At 40.8% G+C, this 17,113-nt stretch overlaps 4 protein-coding genes across 8 annotated transcripts; 2 read left to right on the forward strand and 2 right to left on the reverse strand.

The window, feature by feature from the left end:
- The first annotated feature begins 1,422 nt into the window (after positions 1-1,422).
- On the forward strand, positions 1,423-3,608 carry ntaq1 (N-terminal glutamine amidase 1). 2 transcript variants are annotated; one of them, XM_030789413.1, is made up of 6 exons: positions 2,219-2,298; positions 2,417-2,516; positions 2,611-2,661; positions 2,753-2,901; positions 3,052-3,176; positions 3,286-3,608. In XM_030789413.1, the coding sequence occupies exons 1-6, from the start codon at positions 2,219-2,221 to the stop codon at positions 3,390-3,392; spliced, it is 612 nt and encodes a 203-aa protein (XP_030645273.1). In that variant the 3' UTR covers positions 3,393-3,608. The 2 variants fall into 2 exon arrangements, with proteins under 2 accessions (XP_030645274.1, XP_030645273.1); XM_030789414.1 differs by lacking the exons at positions 2,219-2,298; positions 2,417-2,516; positions 2,611-2,661 and adding an exon at positions 1,423-1,452.
- A 126-nt stretch (positions 3,609-3,734) lies between these two features.
- On the reverse strand, positions 3,735-6,334 carry psma2b (proteasome 20S subunit alpha 2b). The gene is made up of 8 exons (XM_030788776.1): positions 6,266-6,334; positions 5,749-5,825; positions 5,472-5,604; positions 5,178-5,300; positions 4,986-5,067; positions 4,807-4,880; positions 4,500-4,557; positions 3,735-4,046 (listed from the first exon to the last, which is right to left on the reverse strand). Exons 1-8 carry the CDS (start codon positions 6,304-6,306, stop codon positions 3,930-3,932), a joined length of 705 nt encoding a protein of 234 aa, XP_030644636.1. The 5' UTR covers positions 6,307-6,334; the 3' UTR covers positions 3,735-3,929.
- Positions 6,335-6,710: 376 nt separating this feature from the next.
- On the forward strand, positions 6,711-8,914 carry LOC115825343 (zinc finger protein 706). Its single transcript, XM_030789162.1, has 4 exons — positions 6,711-6,775; positions 7,478-7,620; positions 7,987-8,115; positions 8,265-8,914. Exons 2-3 carry the CDS (start codon positions 7,486-7,488, stop codon positions 8,080-8,082), a joined length of 231 nt encoding a protein of 76 aa, XP_030645022.1. The 5' UTR covers positions 6,711-6,775; positions 7,478-7,485; the 3' UTR covers positions 8,083-8,115; positions 8,265-8,914.
- Positions 8,915-10,651: 1,737 nt separating this feature from the next.
- Positions 10,652-16,037, reverse strand: bmp8a (bone morphogenetic protein 8a). 4 transcript variants are annotated; one of them, XM_030788687.1, is made up of 8 exons: positions 15,281-16,037; positions 15,161-15,217; positions 13,595-13,787; positions 12,878-13,026; positions 12,132-12,323; positions 11,928-12,010; positions 11,310-11,420; positions 10,652-10,867 (listed from the first exon to the last, which is right to left on the reverse strand). In XM_030788687.1, the coding sequence occupies exons 1-8, from the start codon at positions 15,678-15,680 to the stop codon at positions 10,718-10,720; spliced, it is 1,335 nt and encodes a 444-aa protein (XP_030644547.1). In that variant the 5' UTR covers positions 15,681-16,037; the 3' UTR covers positions 10,652-10,717. The 4 variants fall into 4 exon arrangements, with proteins under 4 accessions (XP_030644547.1, XP_030644549.1, XP_030644546.1 ...); XM_030788689.1 differs by having other exon boundaries at positions 11,928-11,988; positions 12,125-12,323; XM_030788686.1 differs by having other exon boundaries at positions 11,928-12,002; positions 12,139-12,323; positions 15,161-16,037.
- Positions 16,038-17,113: the final 1,076 nt, after the last annotated feature.

The following is a 17,113-nucleotide window of genomic DNA, read 5'->3' on the forward strand; positions in this document are numbered from 1 at the left end:
GTAAACTGAGCTGGAGATGCCCTTCCATGGGATTCATCAGAAAAGAATCTCGTTTTGGACAGTTTTTCGGAAACGTATGCCGATAAGTAGTCACGGCAGTCTGACCCTGCGTAAAAATGCTGCTTAACAGCGCGCTCATCGTGCAGTAGAGTTTGAGACCCTTCCACTTGTGCTCTGAACACACCTTGTCCTACATCGGGGGAGTGACTCCGGTGATTGCAACCGTCGTCCTTCAGTAGAGATTCAATGGAAAATGGGCTGCTGAATTTCACCGTTTTATTGTTTCCAATGAGAGAGCACTTTGATGTCGGTGGGTCTGATGAATAACTTATCTCCTTGCAGCCCCCTTCACATTGCACGTCTTGCACAGAAGACAAACCGGGGAACATATGCAACATGCCACTGAAATGCCGGCGCCACATCTTGGCTGTTATTCGACTTTCATCAACTCTCCAGTAGTTCCTTTTGGCATGTGGATAATCTGGACTCACTGGGACCTACACATAGAGTTATGATTAATTTATTGTTGAGTAGAGAAACAAACATAGCTTGTGAAGAAGACATAGGCCTGTGAGTGCATGCTTTTGGAAGAAATACCTTGACAAAACAGTCGTTTGACGACAAGCACACCCTTATGGTGTTCTCCAGGCTCTTTCTGTCTCCAGACGCGCACGCCCCCAACTGCTTCATAAGCTGGAAGAAAAAAAAACAAAAAACAAATGAACTATCGGATACGTTTTGAACCTGCAAAGTTACACTTAAGAAGAATGGGCCTACAAAAGTGTAGGCCTAACACTTGAAACAAACTATACTCGTCTCTTACCTGGCTAAATGTAAGCATCTTGTTTGGAGAGTCTTGGATAATGTATGCGATCATTCCAAGATACGTTCTGTAGTTCTTGGAGTGTCGCCGGTATATCTTTCTTTTCATGCTGCTGTGTGGATACAGGGAAATACATCGGTCCATCGTGGTCATATCTGTGTTGTATATTTCGTTTGAACGCCACTGAGCGTCTGAGCTTCGCAATGCGGAGACTGAGTTTTGAGCACTTAAGCACTGATTTATATCCAGTGGCCTTAAATTGCCGATTTTTGTAAGCACTATAGCCTATTGCAAAAAGCTATGAGGTGCAAAACGTTGGGGCGGGCTCTTAAGTATCATAGTTCCAACAGAAGACCTACCCGTTTGATTCACATTGTCTGTACAACCATTTACAAACTTGTAGCAGAGCCGTTAACAGGTATTTTGTCCACCAGTAATATGAATTGGTCGTTTGCAAGACTATAAATTTGGAATGTAAGAAATCTCTTTTGATTAGTCAACTTTAAACATGAGTGTTGTATTATATTAGGTAAGAATATTAAATAGTTGAAATGTTAACATATAAACCTAAGAGAAGTATCTAATTTTTCCCATTGAAAATGATGTCAAGAATATTAATCGATGCCTTTGTTATTTTCTTTTATTTAATGTAAAAGACGATGTCGGGACGAGTGGAGTTCATATAGGCCTATCGTTTTTCACCTGTCCTACAGTAATCGCACAGGCATGTTTTTTAAAATCAGAAAATGGAACAAAAAGTAGTTTTGTCACAAAGTATGTCTCATGCATTGCTACCAACTTTGCTTAACTACTGTTAGGCAGACCGCTTTACGAAGCCGTTTTATCATCCATCCATCTAGATTGATTATATTTCTAGAGCGCGGTATTAAAACGCGCCTATTCTTTATCAATGACGGGAATTTTTAATTAGCCTTATGTTAATGTCTTAAACTGTAGAGGGGGCTCGTTAAAATAACAGCCGAGCGATCAGTGTCATAAAGTCGATAATGAAGTTAACGAGCGTAATCTTGTGTTATTCAGTTAAAATCCCGAATTTTAAAGTAATCCCCAAAACTGTTTAAAATATGTACAGAACAACATAGATCGGTCAGTTGTTGATAGCTGCAGTTGGTTCCATTTTCAGTACAGTGGAATTCTTGGTCTACAAATTGTTTGCTTTCAGTTAGAGAAGGTTGTCATTAACACCTACTTACGGTGGTGTAACACTTGAAAGCGCAACTAAACGGCACTTCAGTGCATATTTCAGGTTTTACCCGGACAGCAAAGCTGGTACACATACGAAGTAGGCTAGACTGGTCTTTCCACGAAGTTATGAACATGCTAATATAACAGATATTAAATTCTGTTAGTAGCATATATGTATCTTCATAGAGCATGTATGAAGCGAACGTCGCATCGGACTATACGGTTATCACACCGCCAAGACCAGAGTGTATCTACACAAGTTGTTACTGGTGGGAATGAAAACACTGTTGAGTGTTCGCTGTTTTTTTTTTTCTTTTAAAGCATCTCATTTCGTGTGTTGTTTTAGATTGCATGATTGTTTGTAATAATTATCATTCGTATCTGCAGTGAAGAGAATGTCTGGAAATTATGTGAATATGTCAAGCTGAAGAATATTTGCCCCCTTGACGGGGTATATGCGGTCTTCATTTCCAATGAAAGAAGGATGGTAGGTTGATTTCGTCTTACAATATTTTGTAGCCTGCTTAGGTTTAATAGCCTACATTAACCACAGGTTTTACTTTCCCGCTCTCTTTGTTCAGATCCCTATTTGGAAACAAAAATCCAGTCAAGGGGGTGAGCGAGTGGTCTGGGTAGGCAAATATGCTGACGTACCAAAAGTTCAGGACAACACATAAGCAAATGTATGTCATTAGTTACTATAGCCTTTTTAACCCTTACCAGGATTATCACGTTATCCTGCTGCACAAAGACAAAGGAGGACAAAGCTATATCTACGACCTAGATACCATCCTGCCATTTCCCTGCCCTTTCGATGTTTACTCAAGAGAAGCCTTCAAATCAAACGAATACCTGAAACCAATGTACAGGAGGCAAGTCAGTTAATATCTCATCTAGAGAGTACAGCCTGTGCCACAGGAAATGTACAAACTTTTTTTTTTTAACAAAGAGTATGTACATGCAGTTATATCTGATGTACTGATTTTTTTTTTCTGCTATTGTTGCTCTGCTTTTTTCAACAGGAAATTACGAGTTATTCCAGCAAACGTTTACCTTCAGCATTTTGCTTCTGATCGATCTCACATGAAGGATCCTAGTGGGACATGGCGCATGCCTCCACCACCATATGCTTGTATAGAAACCGCAGGTACAGACAAAATGCTGAAACTATTTGAATTATGATACTGCTTCTCACTTTGTCTTGATGAATAATTTCTGATATTATAAACCACTGTGACTTTCCTTTATCTCCTTAGAGTCCAGTATGAATCTTGATGACTTCATTAGCATGGATGCCAAAAAGGGTTGGGGACAAGTTTATGATCTCCCTGAATTTGTGCAACTCTTTGGAGGAAACCAGTGATCCCAGCAGTGAGAAGATGTCACTACAAAAATAAAAGAAACACCAGGCAATCTTGGAAACACAGATTGATGGAGCCATGCTGCGAAATGACTTGGAGCATTTTTCTTTGTGAGACAACGATCCATTAGATATGTTTGAATCATGGCATGGATGGAATGTTGGCTCAGATTTTACCTTGTCACTGATTATATAATTCAGAGCAATCAAATCATATCAGTAACTTCACAGAGAGGAAATACACAAAACTGTAAATGTAAATGTATTGATATGTATGGCACTGTGCTGCCTGCTTACTGAGAAAAACACAACTGCAATAACAAAGAGTGGAAAAGAGGGCAGTGATGAATTGTATGTTATACAATGTTTTATTAGGCTTTGTTGTTTTTGTATGAATGGGACAAAAGTTCAGGATTACAAATAATAAAAATGTTGCTATACTGCGAAGACAGTTGCTCAAACCGGTTTCATGTGGAGTAACCCAACTAGGAAAAAAAAAAAAAGTCAAACAGTAAAGTAAACAGTAGTAGTGCTGTCAGTTTATGCGATTGCTGCCAGGTAGTCCTTAACCTCTGCAGGGGACAGTCTTCGAAAGCCTGACTCATTACAGATGCCCACTTCAATGTTATCTTCAGTCATCTGACCCTCAAAGCTTTCCTGTGAATATACAAAGCGTTTAAGTCTCGTAATGGTGTTTCAAGATACATGGCTACCAGTTTCCAGGTCCCTTCTAACTTGTCCTGAAGCAAGTTAAGTTAGACAAACCTGAATTTATTGCTTTATTGTGATGTCTCTGGATATCAAAAATAGGAATGTTATTTTTGCTGGACATAAAAATGTACTCATGACACACTCTGACAAAAAATCAAATCTGAGATTTTGTTTTTAGACAATGCCCATTCGCTTTGGCAATGATGGTCTCAGGTTTAGCAAGAGGTCTAATGAGGGACCAGAAGTCTGAATGGATTTGTTGATTAAGCTGCTCAAACATTGCATTATTCGTTCATGACATTAGCCCTCCTCTCTTGGATCACAATAGTGACAGAACAAGCCAGGAAACGACAACTGCTGTATGTACAAAAATGAAATGAAGACATGAAACCAACCAACCTTCAGGGTCAAGATAGCTGTGTGAATAGCATCTTCAAGTTCCAGATCTTCGTTGTACCTAATGAAAAATATAACGTCTTTATTTTCAGTGGAAATCAAAGGAGTTACACATGATCTCATGTCCAAAGTGCACTTCATCTCAACTGTAATTTGCTAAATATGCCAGTGCCAAATCACAGCATCGGGTGGAGATTTGTGGAGTGAACAGGCCTGACTTCTGCATTACTGATAAGTTGCAGGGTACTGAGGAGACAATAATTATCTTCCAACTATTTTCAAATGCGACCTTAAATGACCAAACCCTCACCTTTTTTCAAGGAATGTTTTCCCATTGACATAGTTCTTTCCCATAGCTGTGGCTTTCCAGGCAAAGTATGCCCCCTGAACGGAAACAATCAGGATTAAGATGTGATGTGCACATAGGCAAAGCTAAAACCGGTCCTTAGAAAGGTACAGGTATCTAACGTGACTGAAGATGGTTATTACCGATGGGTCAGACTGGAAAAGGTATGGTCGATCCTCATCCCACCCAGCAATGAGCAGTGAGACTCCAAAAGGACGCACACCTCTACAAACACAAACAGACAGACATGAGACTGCCATCACAGTTGGTGTCTGAATATTTTACTGTGTACTCTAAGTCCAAGTTAACATCAATTTGTGACACGGACACCGTACCCAGATTGCGTGTACTCCTGCATGACAGATGCCACCCGCTGTACCAACTGCCCAGTAGGAATGGGCTCCTGATACACTAGGAAGTACTGCTGGGCCAGCTTCCTGGCCCTTCTGACCAGAACTCTAAAAATGAAGCATATCTCTGTATTGTCACATTCAGTTATGAATTAAAGCATGTTATTATCTTTCCACAAATTCATAGAGATAACATTAAATGCTTGCCTGAAAGCGTTTCAAATACAAACATGGTTTTCTACAGCTCTTACTGAAATCTCGGCAATAAAATTATGATACCTGTAGTCAGGACCCATGCCACTGTACACCATGCCAATGTGTTTGGTAATAGGCTCAACTTTGTGGACACTCGTCTCATCGTAGAGAATTGACTTTTGTTTCTTCTCTGTTGCCAGCACAACCCCATTTGAAGCTGTATAGAGATAAAAAATAAAGGCATTTGAAATCATAGTGTCATTCAGTAGGACGTATCCTTTCACCAACAGCCTGTGAAGAAAGTCATATATTTAAGCTTAAAGAATGAGTGAACTAATACAAGGACTAGCACCTCTCCTACCTTTGATTCCCACAGATGGAGCACCGGCTGCTACAGCTGCCAAGGCATATTCTATCTGGACTAGTTTACCAGATGGGCTGTGAAACAAAGTGGGATGCAATTGTTTATTTACAAAAATAGCCTACAGATACAAAATCTACAATGCTAGCTGACAAAACGGATCATTCACTCTAATAGGCTGGTCAGTCAACTTCCCCATCGTATGCGTATGTATTACGATATACACAGGGGAGAAAAAGTAGTATTGTTAAATCTGTCCATTTATCACAAAAACGGGAAAGACGAAACAGTAGCAAAACAGATTATGTGGATGTTGGATTATACTCAACCATTCGACAGTGCGCTAACAAGCTAACACCGTGACAATGCATATCTCCAACGTTAGTTTTCCTCAAACGCATTGGCCAGCATAAACTTCATATTAACAGGGAGGTACCACTAAATATCATATGTGAGAACAAGCGTGTATTATCTCTATATGCAATGTTTACAAACAAACGTATAATTAATAGTTTACCTAAATGTAGTAAGGGAAAAACTGTATCCTCTTTCTGCCATTTTCGCTTCTGAATGCGTGCAGAAAACACTTCCGGGTAAAGGGAGAATTAAATTTATCAAAATAAAAGTTTGAATTTCCACGAATTTTAAATATTTTTGTTGCTTTAGTCTAATGCAGACCGTATTTTATCAGAAGTTCAAATTCATACCTGAGAAAAATACCGCAACGTTGTTTTTCATTCCTGCCATGTTTTTCGGCAAAGATTTGTTTATTAACTGTTTACTTCAAACGAATCACTTTTACAACGACACAATGTATTTATTCATTAATTCATAGTAGTTCAAGACATAAAATTGTACCAGGGGTTCTTGAAATCGTTGACAACCTGTAAATAACATATATAAATGTGTTGAAGCTTGAGAGTAAAGGATGGAACTTTTATTTAGAAATGTATTTCAAGCGGAAGGTCTCCATTTGCGTTAGGAACGTTATCTGTCATCCTTATCCATACCGCTCGGAGACGCCAAGGTATTGTTTGGAAAATAGTAGAAGACGTTGTATATTTTGCTTGATTTACTGTATTCTCGTTTTACAATAATGTCAGATTACCTCTTTTGCTGTTTTGTGAGCGAATCAGTCTAAACTGTGCGATTTTGTGAAAATGTAGAGCCTGGTAGAGGAGACCGTTTGTGATGAGGAAGAGAGCTAGCGAGCAAAGTTAGCTGAGCCAGCCATGTTGTGATGAGATAAACTTGGCCGGTAAGGCCGACAGAGGGACTTGTTATTACATTGACACGACAAATTTGTCGATAAAAAGGAGAGTTATAAGTATATTTCATCCACATGTTTCTTAGTATTGTGTATTTGGCAGTTTATCAGAGTGGTCATAGTGGTATCTTAATGAGCGACATTTGGGTAACGAAAAACTAAAGGAGAACACTATCGTCAAGATATCTCACAGTCGCCGTTTTTATTTCGATGTCGTTTTGTGTGGCGTAGTTTTCTTAGGGTCCAAATATTTTCCATTTTACCTTTTAAACTAGTGAAGTATCCCTGGATGATTCAATTATATTCATCATTATTAATGAGATCAGCGGCCGTCTAAACCCTGAGTGTCGTCTGGACTCAGATTCTAAATCCTCATTTACTTCAGCATGTCTGAGCCATCATTAACCTGGTATGTATCCACTGGCATCCTCAGTCAGTCAAGAATATTTGGTTTCTCCACAGGAAAAGCCATGGCTCGTGGGCAGCAGAAGATCCAGTCACAGCAGAAAAATGCCAAGAAGGCTGCAGAGAAGAAGAAACAACAGGGGGCTGATCAGAAGACTGCAGCAAAGGCAGCGCTGGTCCACACATGTCCTGTCTGCCGGGTTAGCCTTTTAATTTCATGTCTCATGTCAGCATGCAGCTGTGGATTTTAGTGTTCTCTCAGTGGTTTCTTTATACCATGTCTGTTTCTAATTAACACTGTAAAGGATTGCCTACGCCGGAGTAATTGAGCTGTAACATGGATCATTTCCATTTATAGACACATATACATCATGTGTATTTTTCATGCAGTTAGGTTGGCAACAAACACACATGTTTTGAATGCCTTTTTGGTGCTGCTTTCCCTTTTTTCATTGTTCTTCAGTTGCACTTACATTTCATTTTATGATTTTGCATATTAAATACTTTGATGCATCTATTTAAAAAGTGATTTTAGAATAACTGTTGTTTTCTCCGGTGCCCTGTAGACACAAATGCCAGATCCTAAAACTTTCAAGCAGCATTTTGAGAGCAAACACCCCAAGTCCCCTTTGCCCCCTGAACTGGTGGATGTGCAAGCTTAAAAGAACTTCAGCAACCACGGACGTGCGACCGGGGTGAGTTAATGATCACTTGCTCATCAAATTGCGGCTCTGACTGCATTTGAAATTGCAAAGTAACATTGAATGTATCACAGATACCAGATCTCTTATTGTCTCTCATCTCAAGACCAATTTTTGTTTGTTTGTTTGTTTTTCCCCCACAGACCCTTGAAAGAAAAAAACAAAAACAAAACAAAAAAACGGTTCAGATTCAACTTGATTAACCGATTCAGCGTTCATCAAGGGGGGGAAAAAATGACTCTGGGAACTACAGACAAAGTATGGACACTTGGCGATAATGACCTACAGAAGGACTGAAGCACACCAGCACCGCTTTGATTTTATATTTTTATATGTGTGTTGCCTCCACCTTGACTTACCCTCATTCCATGTGTGCTGTGTGCCCCTGACAGCCTTATCCCCGTGTCCATGTTGTCTTAACTCCCCTTCCCATTTTTTACTTCCCTCCCCCAAAACACAACCCCCTCACCCCTCACAGTCACTTTCTTTACTACATTACTGTCTTCCCTGTGGTATTTCAGTTGTTCCCCACACTCATCCACCAACTGCTGTTTGCCAATTGGTTTCAATACAGCTGATATTCATGATTCTGTGACTTCTTTGTGTGAGCTGTAATCTGAAGGTTTGAATCACTGTGTGGTTGAACAGTATTAATGACCATGACTAAATGAGACTTAATTTTCGGATGCTCCAAATTATCGCCAAAGCAATGAGGAAAAATTCCGTGCTTAGTCCATTTAATGGATTTATTTTAAAAATAAGTTAAAATTCTAAGGTTCACTTCTTATTTTTGTTACTGTTTTCAATAAATGTTAAAGCATATTTAAAACAAAAACAGTGTTTAACAGTGTGCTTAATGAATGTATTCCAGACCTAACCAGTGAAATGTGTAGTATGTATGTTGTGGCAGCCACACAGATAGTCCAGTCCCATACAGTGGTAGTATAATGTATAGGGCAACATTAGTGTGAAGAGCTTGCTGCAGAGTTGTTGTAATTATCTATAGAGAGGGCTGTGACAATAACTGTAGTGATCAGAATAAATGTGAGCACCCATAATAAATATGAGGTGGAGTTGGTGACATAGTCCACATGACCACATAACCACAGCTCATAGTATTACTGAAAATAATTCACTCCAGCATTAACCCCCAGATGAACTCTTTTAATTCATCAACAGTATTACTGCAATTTCTTAATGAATTTATTTTGACTGACAGTGCAACACAAAAAACAGGGCCCTCTGGGGGGCTCTCTGTGCTCCCTGACATATAGTTTAATATCATTTAATATCATGTGTATTTAAATAAACATTTACTGGTCCAAACGACACACTGTTTTCCACTGCGAGGCAGTTACAGGGGCTGCCGATGGATAGAGTATGTGCCTAAAATCAGATTCAAATGGTGTATGGTCACAACTGAATGAAATGACCGGGTGTCCTCACTACATCTGCCCTCACCGCAGGATATCTGATAACATTATAAATGCAGTTTTGCCGTGCTAAGCCTGGTAAACCTTGTATTGATCCTTGACTGTACTGCAGAATTTCATGTCCATCTTAACCAAGGGACCGAATGGCGGTCTCAGCACGTCTAGACCTCTTGAAACAGGCACATGGGCAGCACAAGCTCTGCCTCACTAATTTCACTGAATTGAAAACTACACTGTCTAATTGTGATGTTTTGCTGCATACTGTGTTATTTGTACTTAAAATACAAGCATCGCCGTAACTTCAGAACCAGAAGCACAGAACAATATCAATACGTCACAGTTTGGTTTTGTATCACTTAAATTCATGGTGAGTCCCCACACACACTCTTACAACTGTAACAGCTTTTTTTTTTTTTTTTTTTTTTTTTTTTCCAGAAAATGGATTTTCCGGTCTCTCTAAACAGGCAGCCCAACCATATACCTGAACAAATGTCTAGGCATGCAAACATTATGCAACCCGTAACAGACTTTTCATAGTTACTAACCGAACTCTGAAAAAACAGAAAAAAATCATTAACAATCAAGAAGTTCATTCTAAGATATTGGTCATTATTTGTTAACCAGATAGATGTTATTACACATTTTGGGGATTTATTTGAATAAAAAAATATTTATAGCAGGGGGTTAACTGAGAAGGCACAATGAAATGTGTTAAAGTATGTATCAAAATTATGCTGCTAATAGTAGTTTTCAGATAAACATACCTCAATTTCAAATAACTGCTCTAAAGACATTCTCATATTTAATTCCAAATAGTGCTTACAAAGCTTTTCTTGTCTTACTTAACTATAGTTAATCTCATGTTCAAAAAGAAAAAAAAAACTCTATTTGGGTTTATTTCTAATATTAACTCCTTTAAACTCAAGCAAAACAATTCCAACAATTAATAATTTATTAAACCGAAGGATAATTTGGCAAATATATCAAATACATTTAAACAGCCGAAGCCTGACGCTGACGTTAAATCTGCCGAGAAGACGGTGAAAGAGGGCAGTCAGTTTACGAGGACACAAATCACTGAGTAGCCTTATATTTAACCCGAGAGTGGAGGATAATGACGAAAAGGCAAAACTGATGTGAACAGAACGACGGTGGAGTTTTTTTTACAGGCATCCGCAGGTCTTGACCACCATATTGCGATGTTTCTTGAGGATAACGTTGTTGTTGTCATCGTAAAAGAGCACAGAGATGGGGCTGAGCTTCGTGGGAGCGCAACATACCTTTGGTACCTCGTCAGGTTTCATAAGATGAACCTGCCAAAGACAGAACGTCAACCAATCTTTCAGAATAGGGTCTAGACCAACATCTCTGAATTTGCAGGTTCATTTGTATGTTATGTTGTGTTTTTCTTATTCAGCGTCACTGAGTGAAATAGAAAAGTCGCGTATCACGTCCACAGTGTTAAATTTGCTTTCTGCAGAGCAGCCTTCTTCTCAAAGAGTTGCATTCCATTCATAATTTACTTCTTAATCCTGCTCTGAAAATACAATCTTTAAGTTTACTTTCTGACCACTTAAGACCTCTTTGTGCTAGGAAAGAAAAAATGTGTTTACACTGAATTATATTTAAATATTTTGAGGGATACTGTTGTGTTGAATTATGAATTCATGCTAATATGGCTGCAGAGATTGTGAGCTGATCATAAATAAACTCAGGTTATAAAGTAATGTTAAGATATGTGAGTAGTTTACTTACCACAAGTTGGATCACTGCATGATTGGTGGCGTTCATACAGGAACCCAAAGGATAATCACATTCTCCATCGCAGTAATATGCAGAGTAACCGGAAGGAGCCAATACCCAGTCCTGTACACAAGAATGATTGGATGAAATTCATGGAGGAAGAACGTGAAGGAGCTAGTATAAACTTTTGGTTTTGCTTGTTTGTTTGTTTGTTTGTTTGTGTCTGTGGCATTAAATTGTATTTATGGCAAAAATGTCCAATATTAATATTGGCAGTATTACTTGTTGAAATTTTTTGTGGTGAAATGAGAAAGTGTCTTGGACATTGAACAAGGGCTTCAGAGTTCTGGAGTGAGATCTGGTACAGCAAAAACAAACATGCGGTTGGTTCAGCCTATCGCATAACCCTAAAGCACGCGTTTCAGTGGCCCCGCCTTAACTTATTTGGCCCTCAAAGGACTTGGATTCACTCATGCATTGCAAACGCAATTTTAGCCTGGTTCCTGAGCTTTGGAGTTCTTTGGGTAGTAACAACTGTCATTTTATCTTATGCCTTGTATAATTTCCTCTGCAATCTCAAACATGCTCCCAAGATCTGCCGTTACAGATGAGGAGGTCTTGATATCTTACCTTCCATCCCAGGTCACTGAAGCTGACATAGAGCTCATGTTTCTTGCAGGCCTGTCGCCCACTGCTTACATGGTTGTAATTTCCTTGAAAGGAACAAAAAAAGAAGACCAAATATTTAATAAGAATCAGTTTTAAGATCTGGTCATTTTTTCCCCCTCTTGTTCCTCTCTTTTAGCACAGTCAATCTCTTTGTTGTGTGACTACCTATTATGTCAGGTCTGTTTGGATGAGGCAGATCATATTTGTGTTTCTTCTTGCGCGGTGTGCTGTGTCTAAGGGCACGCGGCGGGCGACAGGGAGCCTGGCTCGCGCGGAAGAACGTAACCATGAACGGCTGTTTGGAGCGCGGACCGCGTCGCCCCACCAGCCCCACCCACCCAGCAGATAACGAACGATCTGGAGGAGGAAAAATACGTATTGGGTTTTAATCACAAATTTGACATTGACACACTTCAGTTTTCTGTATATTGTTATAAACGATTTTTTCTCTCTCGAATAAGCTCCTCGCAATTCTTTCCCATAAGAGTCTTGGCTTGGCTCAAGATTCAAAGATTTGTCTGTCTCTTCGTGTAAAAGTGTTCACATAATGAACATTTCTTTCCGCTGATGCTTTTTAGCCCAAAAATACAGCAACCATGAATTCGACATTCATACAGTACATGGCACGCGAATGACATGGCCCGGTTTTAATTCTCTTGGGGTAACATGCTCTGCCTGTCTTCTTCTCTCAGAGCAAATAATCTGTGTGGCCACTGGTATGTACAGAACAGTCCGTGGCCCGGTTCCAAAACTCTATAACAAAGAGCTCCTTCTTTGTCTCTTCCTGCACATGTTTTTTAATGGGGCAGAATGCTCATACTCATACGACGTTTATGAGATATCAGCTCGAATGGAAGAGCAGACCCAATGGAGGAAGCTTCCAAATGGAGTTGGAAGTGGGAGTGACTCACCTTCCTCAGTCTCGACGTATAATCGGATGCCCATGTTGCTGCGTGGGTGCAGGAGCCAGTGGTTGCTGGCAGATGTCACATCGAAGGCCAGCCAGCCCTCCTGCCCCGCAGGTACTGACTGCATGTCCAGTAACACCAACTCAGGCTCCCTAAGGAAAGAGAGCGGTTATGTATGCTACGTGTTGGTACTACAGTCAGTATCTGTAACTGGAGCTAGTGAATATTTGTCAGTTCAAAGGTGAAACTGGGCATGAACGATCATTCTATATTTTACAGTTTCTGTAAAATATTGTTATTATTGTTGGTGTTATTCTGTCACATTCTATATGACAATGTGACCGTCCTTTTTTTCTTAGAGGAGAAGAAAAATATCAGAAATGTCTCTTCTTCTTAGATCAACATGACAAGGCACACATTCAAATTATGTTCAAAACAACAGTGGCATAAGACTGTTCAAGACCTCAAGACATTTCAGACCTCATGAAGCGATATCCTTGAAAAGAGAGCTATTGTTCAACCATTTTATGTCATTAAATTACTAATAGAATAATAAAAAGAAGAAAAGCACTTAAAGAAAGAAAGAAAGAAAGAAAGAAAGAAAGAAAGAAAGAAAGAAAGAAAGAAGGAAGGAAAAACAGGGAGGTTCTGAGTGTCTTTTCGCTGTCATTGATTATGTGGTATTTTACATAGCACTAAGGAAATTGTCCTGGTTGTAACCTATGTTTTTTCTCCCGCTGAATCTCGTAGACGGAGATGTGGAGCGTGCGGTTTGCTCGCTGGCCCACTGTAACCGTTTTGTAGATGCGAAACTCTGCTGCAGTGACGGTCTCTCCTTGGGGCAGAGGTGTCAGGTCAAATCGGAACTCCTTCCAGTAAGGCCGAGGCTGCAGGAGATCCTTTTCCTGCTCGACTGCAAACACGGGAGAGCAAATGGAAAACGAATGAGAACGTGGCAAAAAGCAGGGAGGAACAGACATTTTAGATATGATATGAAGGGTGGTGACAGAGCGGAGTGCGAGAGACAAACAGAGCAAGTGAGCGAAAGGGCATATAAACGGGAGTATGCGTTCGAAGATTAAGCGTGTTGATGTGTCCGGTGACAGGGAGACGTGAGAGCAAACAGGTAGAGGATGAGAGAGAGTGGGAGGGGAGAGAGAGAGTCGTGGAGGATGAATGTGTCCTTGCTGAGCTCTGTGGATCAGACTAACACCCACTGTCGAGGCTCAACAGAATAGTAATTAGAGGGGCTGAGGGCCCGTTGCTGCTGAGCACATAACCACTAATTACAGTCCAGTGGCGTATTTTTAGAGGAGCGCCCGACATTATTTTCATCTCTCTCTCTCTCTCTCTACCTCCCTCTTCTCTTCAGTGGGGCCTGTAATTCTCCGCAGCTGTGTGCCTTACGCATAATTCAACTGCCTGCTTTTTATTGACCGTGTCTATAGGAGCATGCAAGTGTATGCTCCAGTTCATATGTATACTAAATACGCAGAGAACTGCGTTACATCTCACAAACGATATTCCGGAGTTGGCAGGATAACAGTATTTAGAAAACTATCTGTTAAAGTGTCCTGTAGAAATCATTGTGCAGTAGGAATTCTTTTTTTTTTCCTTTCAGTGGTTAGCCCTGACGTTTGACCACAGTTTTTCTAGATACCAGCTTTTTCCTAGCACAATTACTATGGCCGAGTTCTGAGGCACCTGTTTATGCTCGGTGAATTTTATCAATTGCATCTGATGAGAGAGTGCTGGAGAAAGGATCGTTCGACAATTTGTATAAATTGTATAAATCGACAAAATGTATAAATCTCATGCATAAATGTTACAACTATATTTTCATTATGTAAATATCTAATTTCGTGTGGTTATCACACATAATGCTTCCTAAAATATTAACTAATTTCATTTTATAGCTGTGGTCATCCAAAGTTTTGATTCAAGTTGACGTGACGACAGATCAAAATTTAAAAGATGCAGGCATTTTCCCATGGCAGGCTATACAGGGAGAGGAAGCTATTGGGAAGAGGATGTTTAATGTAATTTTACAACAGATAAGTATCAGTCCTGTCTGGGTTTAGGCAGGAAGAGATCTGAGACAGATACTGTGGATGTATCTGGACTAAAAAGCTGTTTCAGTGACTCTAAGCAAATTACTTTCTAGTCAAGGAAAAAGCTTTGGTGTGTGAAGTCCGGGTATGAGGAAACTAGCTCTGCAAAAAAAGTCACTAATCATTCAAATTATCGGTGAGTTAAAAGTTCTGTCTACATTAGTCGGTCACTCACCCAGATTGACGAAGCTCATAACCGTGTCAGCCTCACTGACCATCATACCCAGGGGGGCTGTATGTGTGCTGAGGGTGGGCAATGCAGCCTGGCTCACTGCCTCTGGGTTAAAACCAAGACCCGGTCCCTCGTCACCCTCGGCCGACACGGCGTGGTACAGGTCCAGCATGAAGAGCGGGGCGGAGGACGGCGGCCGCAGGGGCGGGTGGGGGCGGGGTCGCCCAGGTAGGCCCAGGATAGATAAGATTTCCCGTTGCATCTCCTTCTTTTCTCGGCCGCTTAACCTGCGGAAGCTTGAGTGCTGGGGGACTCCCTCCACCTGACCCCAGGAGCTTAGGAGCACAAACGTAAGGAGGAGGGACGTGAGATGGAAAAACTGTCGTTGCAGGTGACGCGTGCCCCGGAGAGTTACTCTCCTGTCCTCCCTCCTCCTTCTGTTGTAGCAGGAGGCCTCACACCTCCTGGGGCTGATAGATTTGTCCATGTTTGAAATACTGCGGTCAAAAATATTCCAAGCCATCGCTGAAGTTTTTTGGGTTTTTTCACCTTTGGTCTTGTTGCTCACTTTATGCGTTGCTTTAGAATCTGCCCTACAAGCGGCACCCCTGCACTCCTCCCTTGTCTCTCAATCTCTCTTTCCCTCTCTCTTGGGACCACTGCAACCCCTCTTGCAAATCCTGATAGTGTCTCGTCTCAACTCACTGCCAATCACGGTGTCATCAGGCTCAGATCCTAGTCTTCTCATTTAACAGACACACAAAAAAAGAGCCGTCCCTGCAAATATTCATCTGTTTTGTGCAAGTGATCCTCAAAGAGTTGTTAAAGAAAGCTCAGTGTTTACTGGTCCCAATCCTTCTGTTTATCTCTCTTCCCCTCCCTCCCTACCCTCACACTGTTAATGTTATCTGCTGACTTGTACCTTCCCTACTGTTTACTTATGGAGGGAGAGAAAGACTTCAGATAAAGTGGTAAACACGGGCAACGTACAAGTAACTCAAAGAGAAAACAAATGCTGAGTGTTCAAGGAGACTGCTCTTTTGAAGCATAAACTCGGAGAAGAAGGAGAGAAGTGTTGTTAGGACGCGAGAAAGCAGGAACTGTGAACGAATGTGAAATTAGAGTCAGAGGGTAAATAAATGGAACGGGCCCTTCAAAACCATACAAACAGCCAAGTTTCTCTTCAGAGGCTCCAAGTATCATACAACGCACCTGCGTTTCCACTGGTTATGTTGACAAGTAACTACTTCATCCCAGTCCAGGACACAAAATCAGGCCTGTGAAGTGCAAAATAACCACCGCAATCATCCAGTTTTTCCACTTTCAAATGTCCTTCTTCACGAGAACGGATTAATCCAACAGGTTTTACATCCAAAGTGTTGTTTCTTGCCAACAGAAGCAGTTTTCACCGAAGAAGGCCTCAGAAGTTGTCCCGCTAAGCCGTGGAGTAACGCTAACAAGCCCAGATCCCCAGGTGCTTTGTGTTCCACTGTAGTTCGATGGGAAATGGTCTTAGTTTGAGTCCTTGTTGAGTAGAGTCACGTAGCCCTGGTGTGTAATCTGAATGTGAGTGACCTGCTTCTCTTTTTCAGGATGCTCATCTCAGAGAGGGAGTGTCCAGTATAACCAGTGCCTCCTCCCTTACTTATCCACAAACTCTATCCGCTCGCCTCCCTCCCTCCCTCCCTCCCTCCCTCCCTCCTTCACTCCTTCCCTCCTTCACTCCTTCCCTCCTTTCATTCCTCACATGCACCATCTCATTTCTTCCTCTGCAATTTGTTCACAAGTGCCGTAAGACTTGGTGTAAGTGTATCTTATAAAGTTTAATTATTGGAAAAAGTTTATTCTGACATACACACTGCACGAAACTTTTTTTTTTATGTCCCTCATGGTTGGAGACAGCTAACATATTAGCTGCGTTTAAACTTTCTGGAACAGGGCAAAAGAGCTGAAATA

The sequence above is a fragment of the Chanos chanos genome, chromosome 12 (assembly GCF_902362185.1).
Source record: "Chanos chanos chromosome 12, fChaCha1.1, whole genome shotgun sequence".
NCBI lineage: Eukaryota > Metazoa > Chordata > Actinopteri > Gonorynchiformes > Chanidae > Chanos > Chanos chanos.

Bases quoted from the DNA above. Each gene is read 5' to 3' on its own strand.
- ntaq1 (XM_030789413.1), top strand. From the start codon at position 2,219: ATGTATGAAGCGAACGTCGCATCGGACTATACGGTTATCACACCGCCA. The intron at 2,662-2,752 runs GTAGGCAAATAT...AACCCTTACCAG, and splicing joins GGGGTGAGCGAGTGGTCTGG to GATTATCACGTTATCCTGCT. The intron at 3,177-3,285 runs GTACAGACAAAA...TTATCTCCTTAG, and splicing joins TGCTTGTATAGAAACCGCAG to AGTCCAGTATGAATCTTGAT.
- psma2b (XM_030788776.1), bottom strand. From the start codon at position 6,306: ATGGCAGAAAGAGGATACAGTTTTTCCCTTACTACATTTAG. The intron at 4,558-4,806 runs GTGAGGGTTTGG...ATTTTTCATTAG, and splicing joins AAAACATTCCTTGAAAAAAG to GTACAACGAAGATCTGGAAC. The intron at 4,047-4,499 runs GTTGGTTGGTTT...GTATATTCACAG, and splicing joins CAGCTATCTTGACCCTGAAG to GAAAGCTTTGAGGGTCAGAT.
- LOC115825343 (XM_030789162.1), top strand. From the start codon at position 7,486: ATGGCTCGTGGGCAGCAGAAGATCCAGTCACAGCAGAAAAATGCCAAG. The intron at 7,621-7,986 runs GTTAGCCTTTTA...GGTGCCCTGTAG, and splicing joins ACACATGTCCTGTCTGCCGG to ACACAAATGCCAGATCCTAA.
- bmp8a (XM_030788685.1), bottom strand. From the start codon at position 15,680: ATGGCTTGGAATATTTTTGACCGCAGTATTTCAAACATGGACAAATCT. The intron at 13,027-13,594 runs GTTACAACCAGG...CTCTTTCCTTAG, and splicing joins CAGCGGGAGAAAAAACATAG to GGAGCCTGAGTTGGTGTTAC. The intron at 11,421-11,927 runs GTAAGATATCAA...TCTTGTGTACAG, and splicing joins TCAGTGACCTGGGATGGAAG to GACTGGGTATTGGCTCCTTC.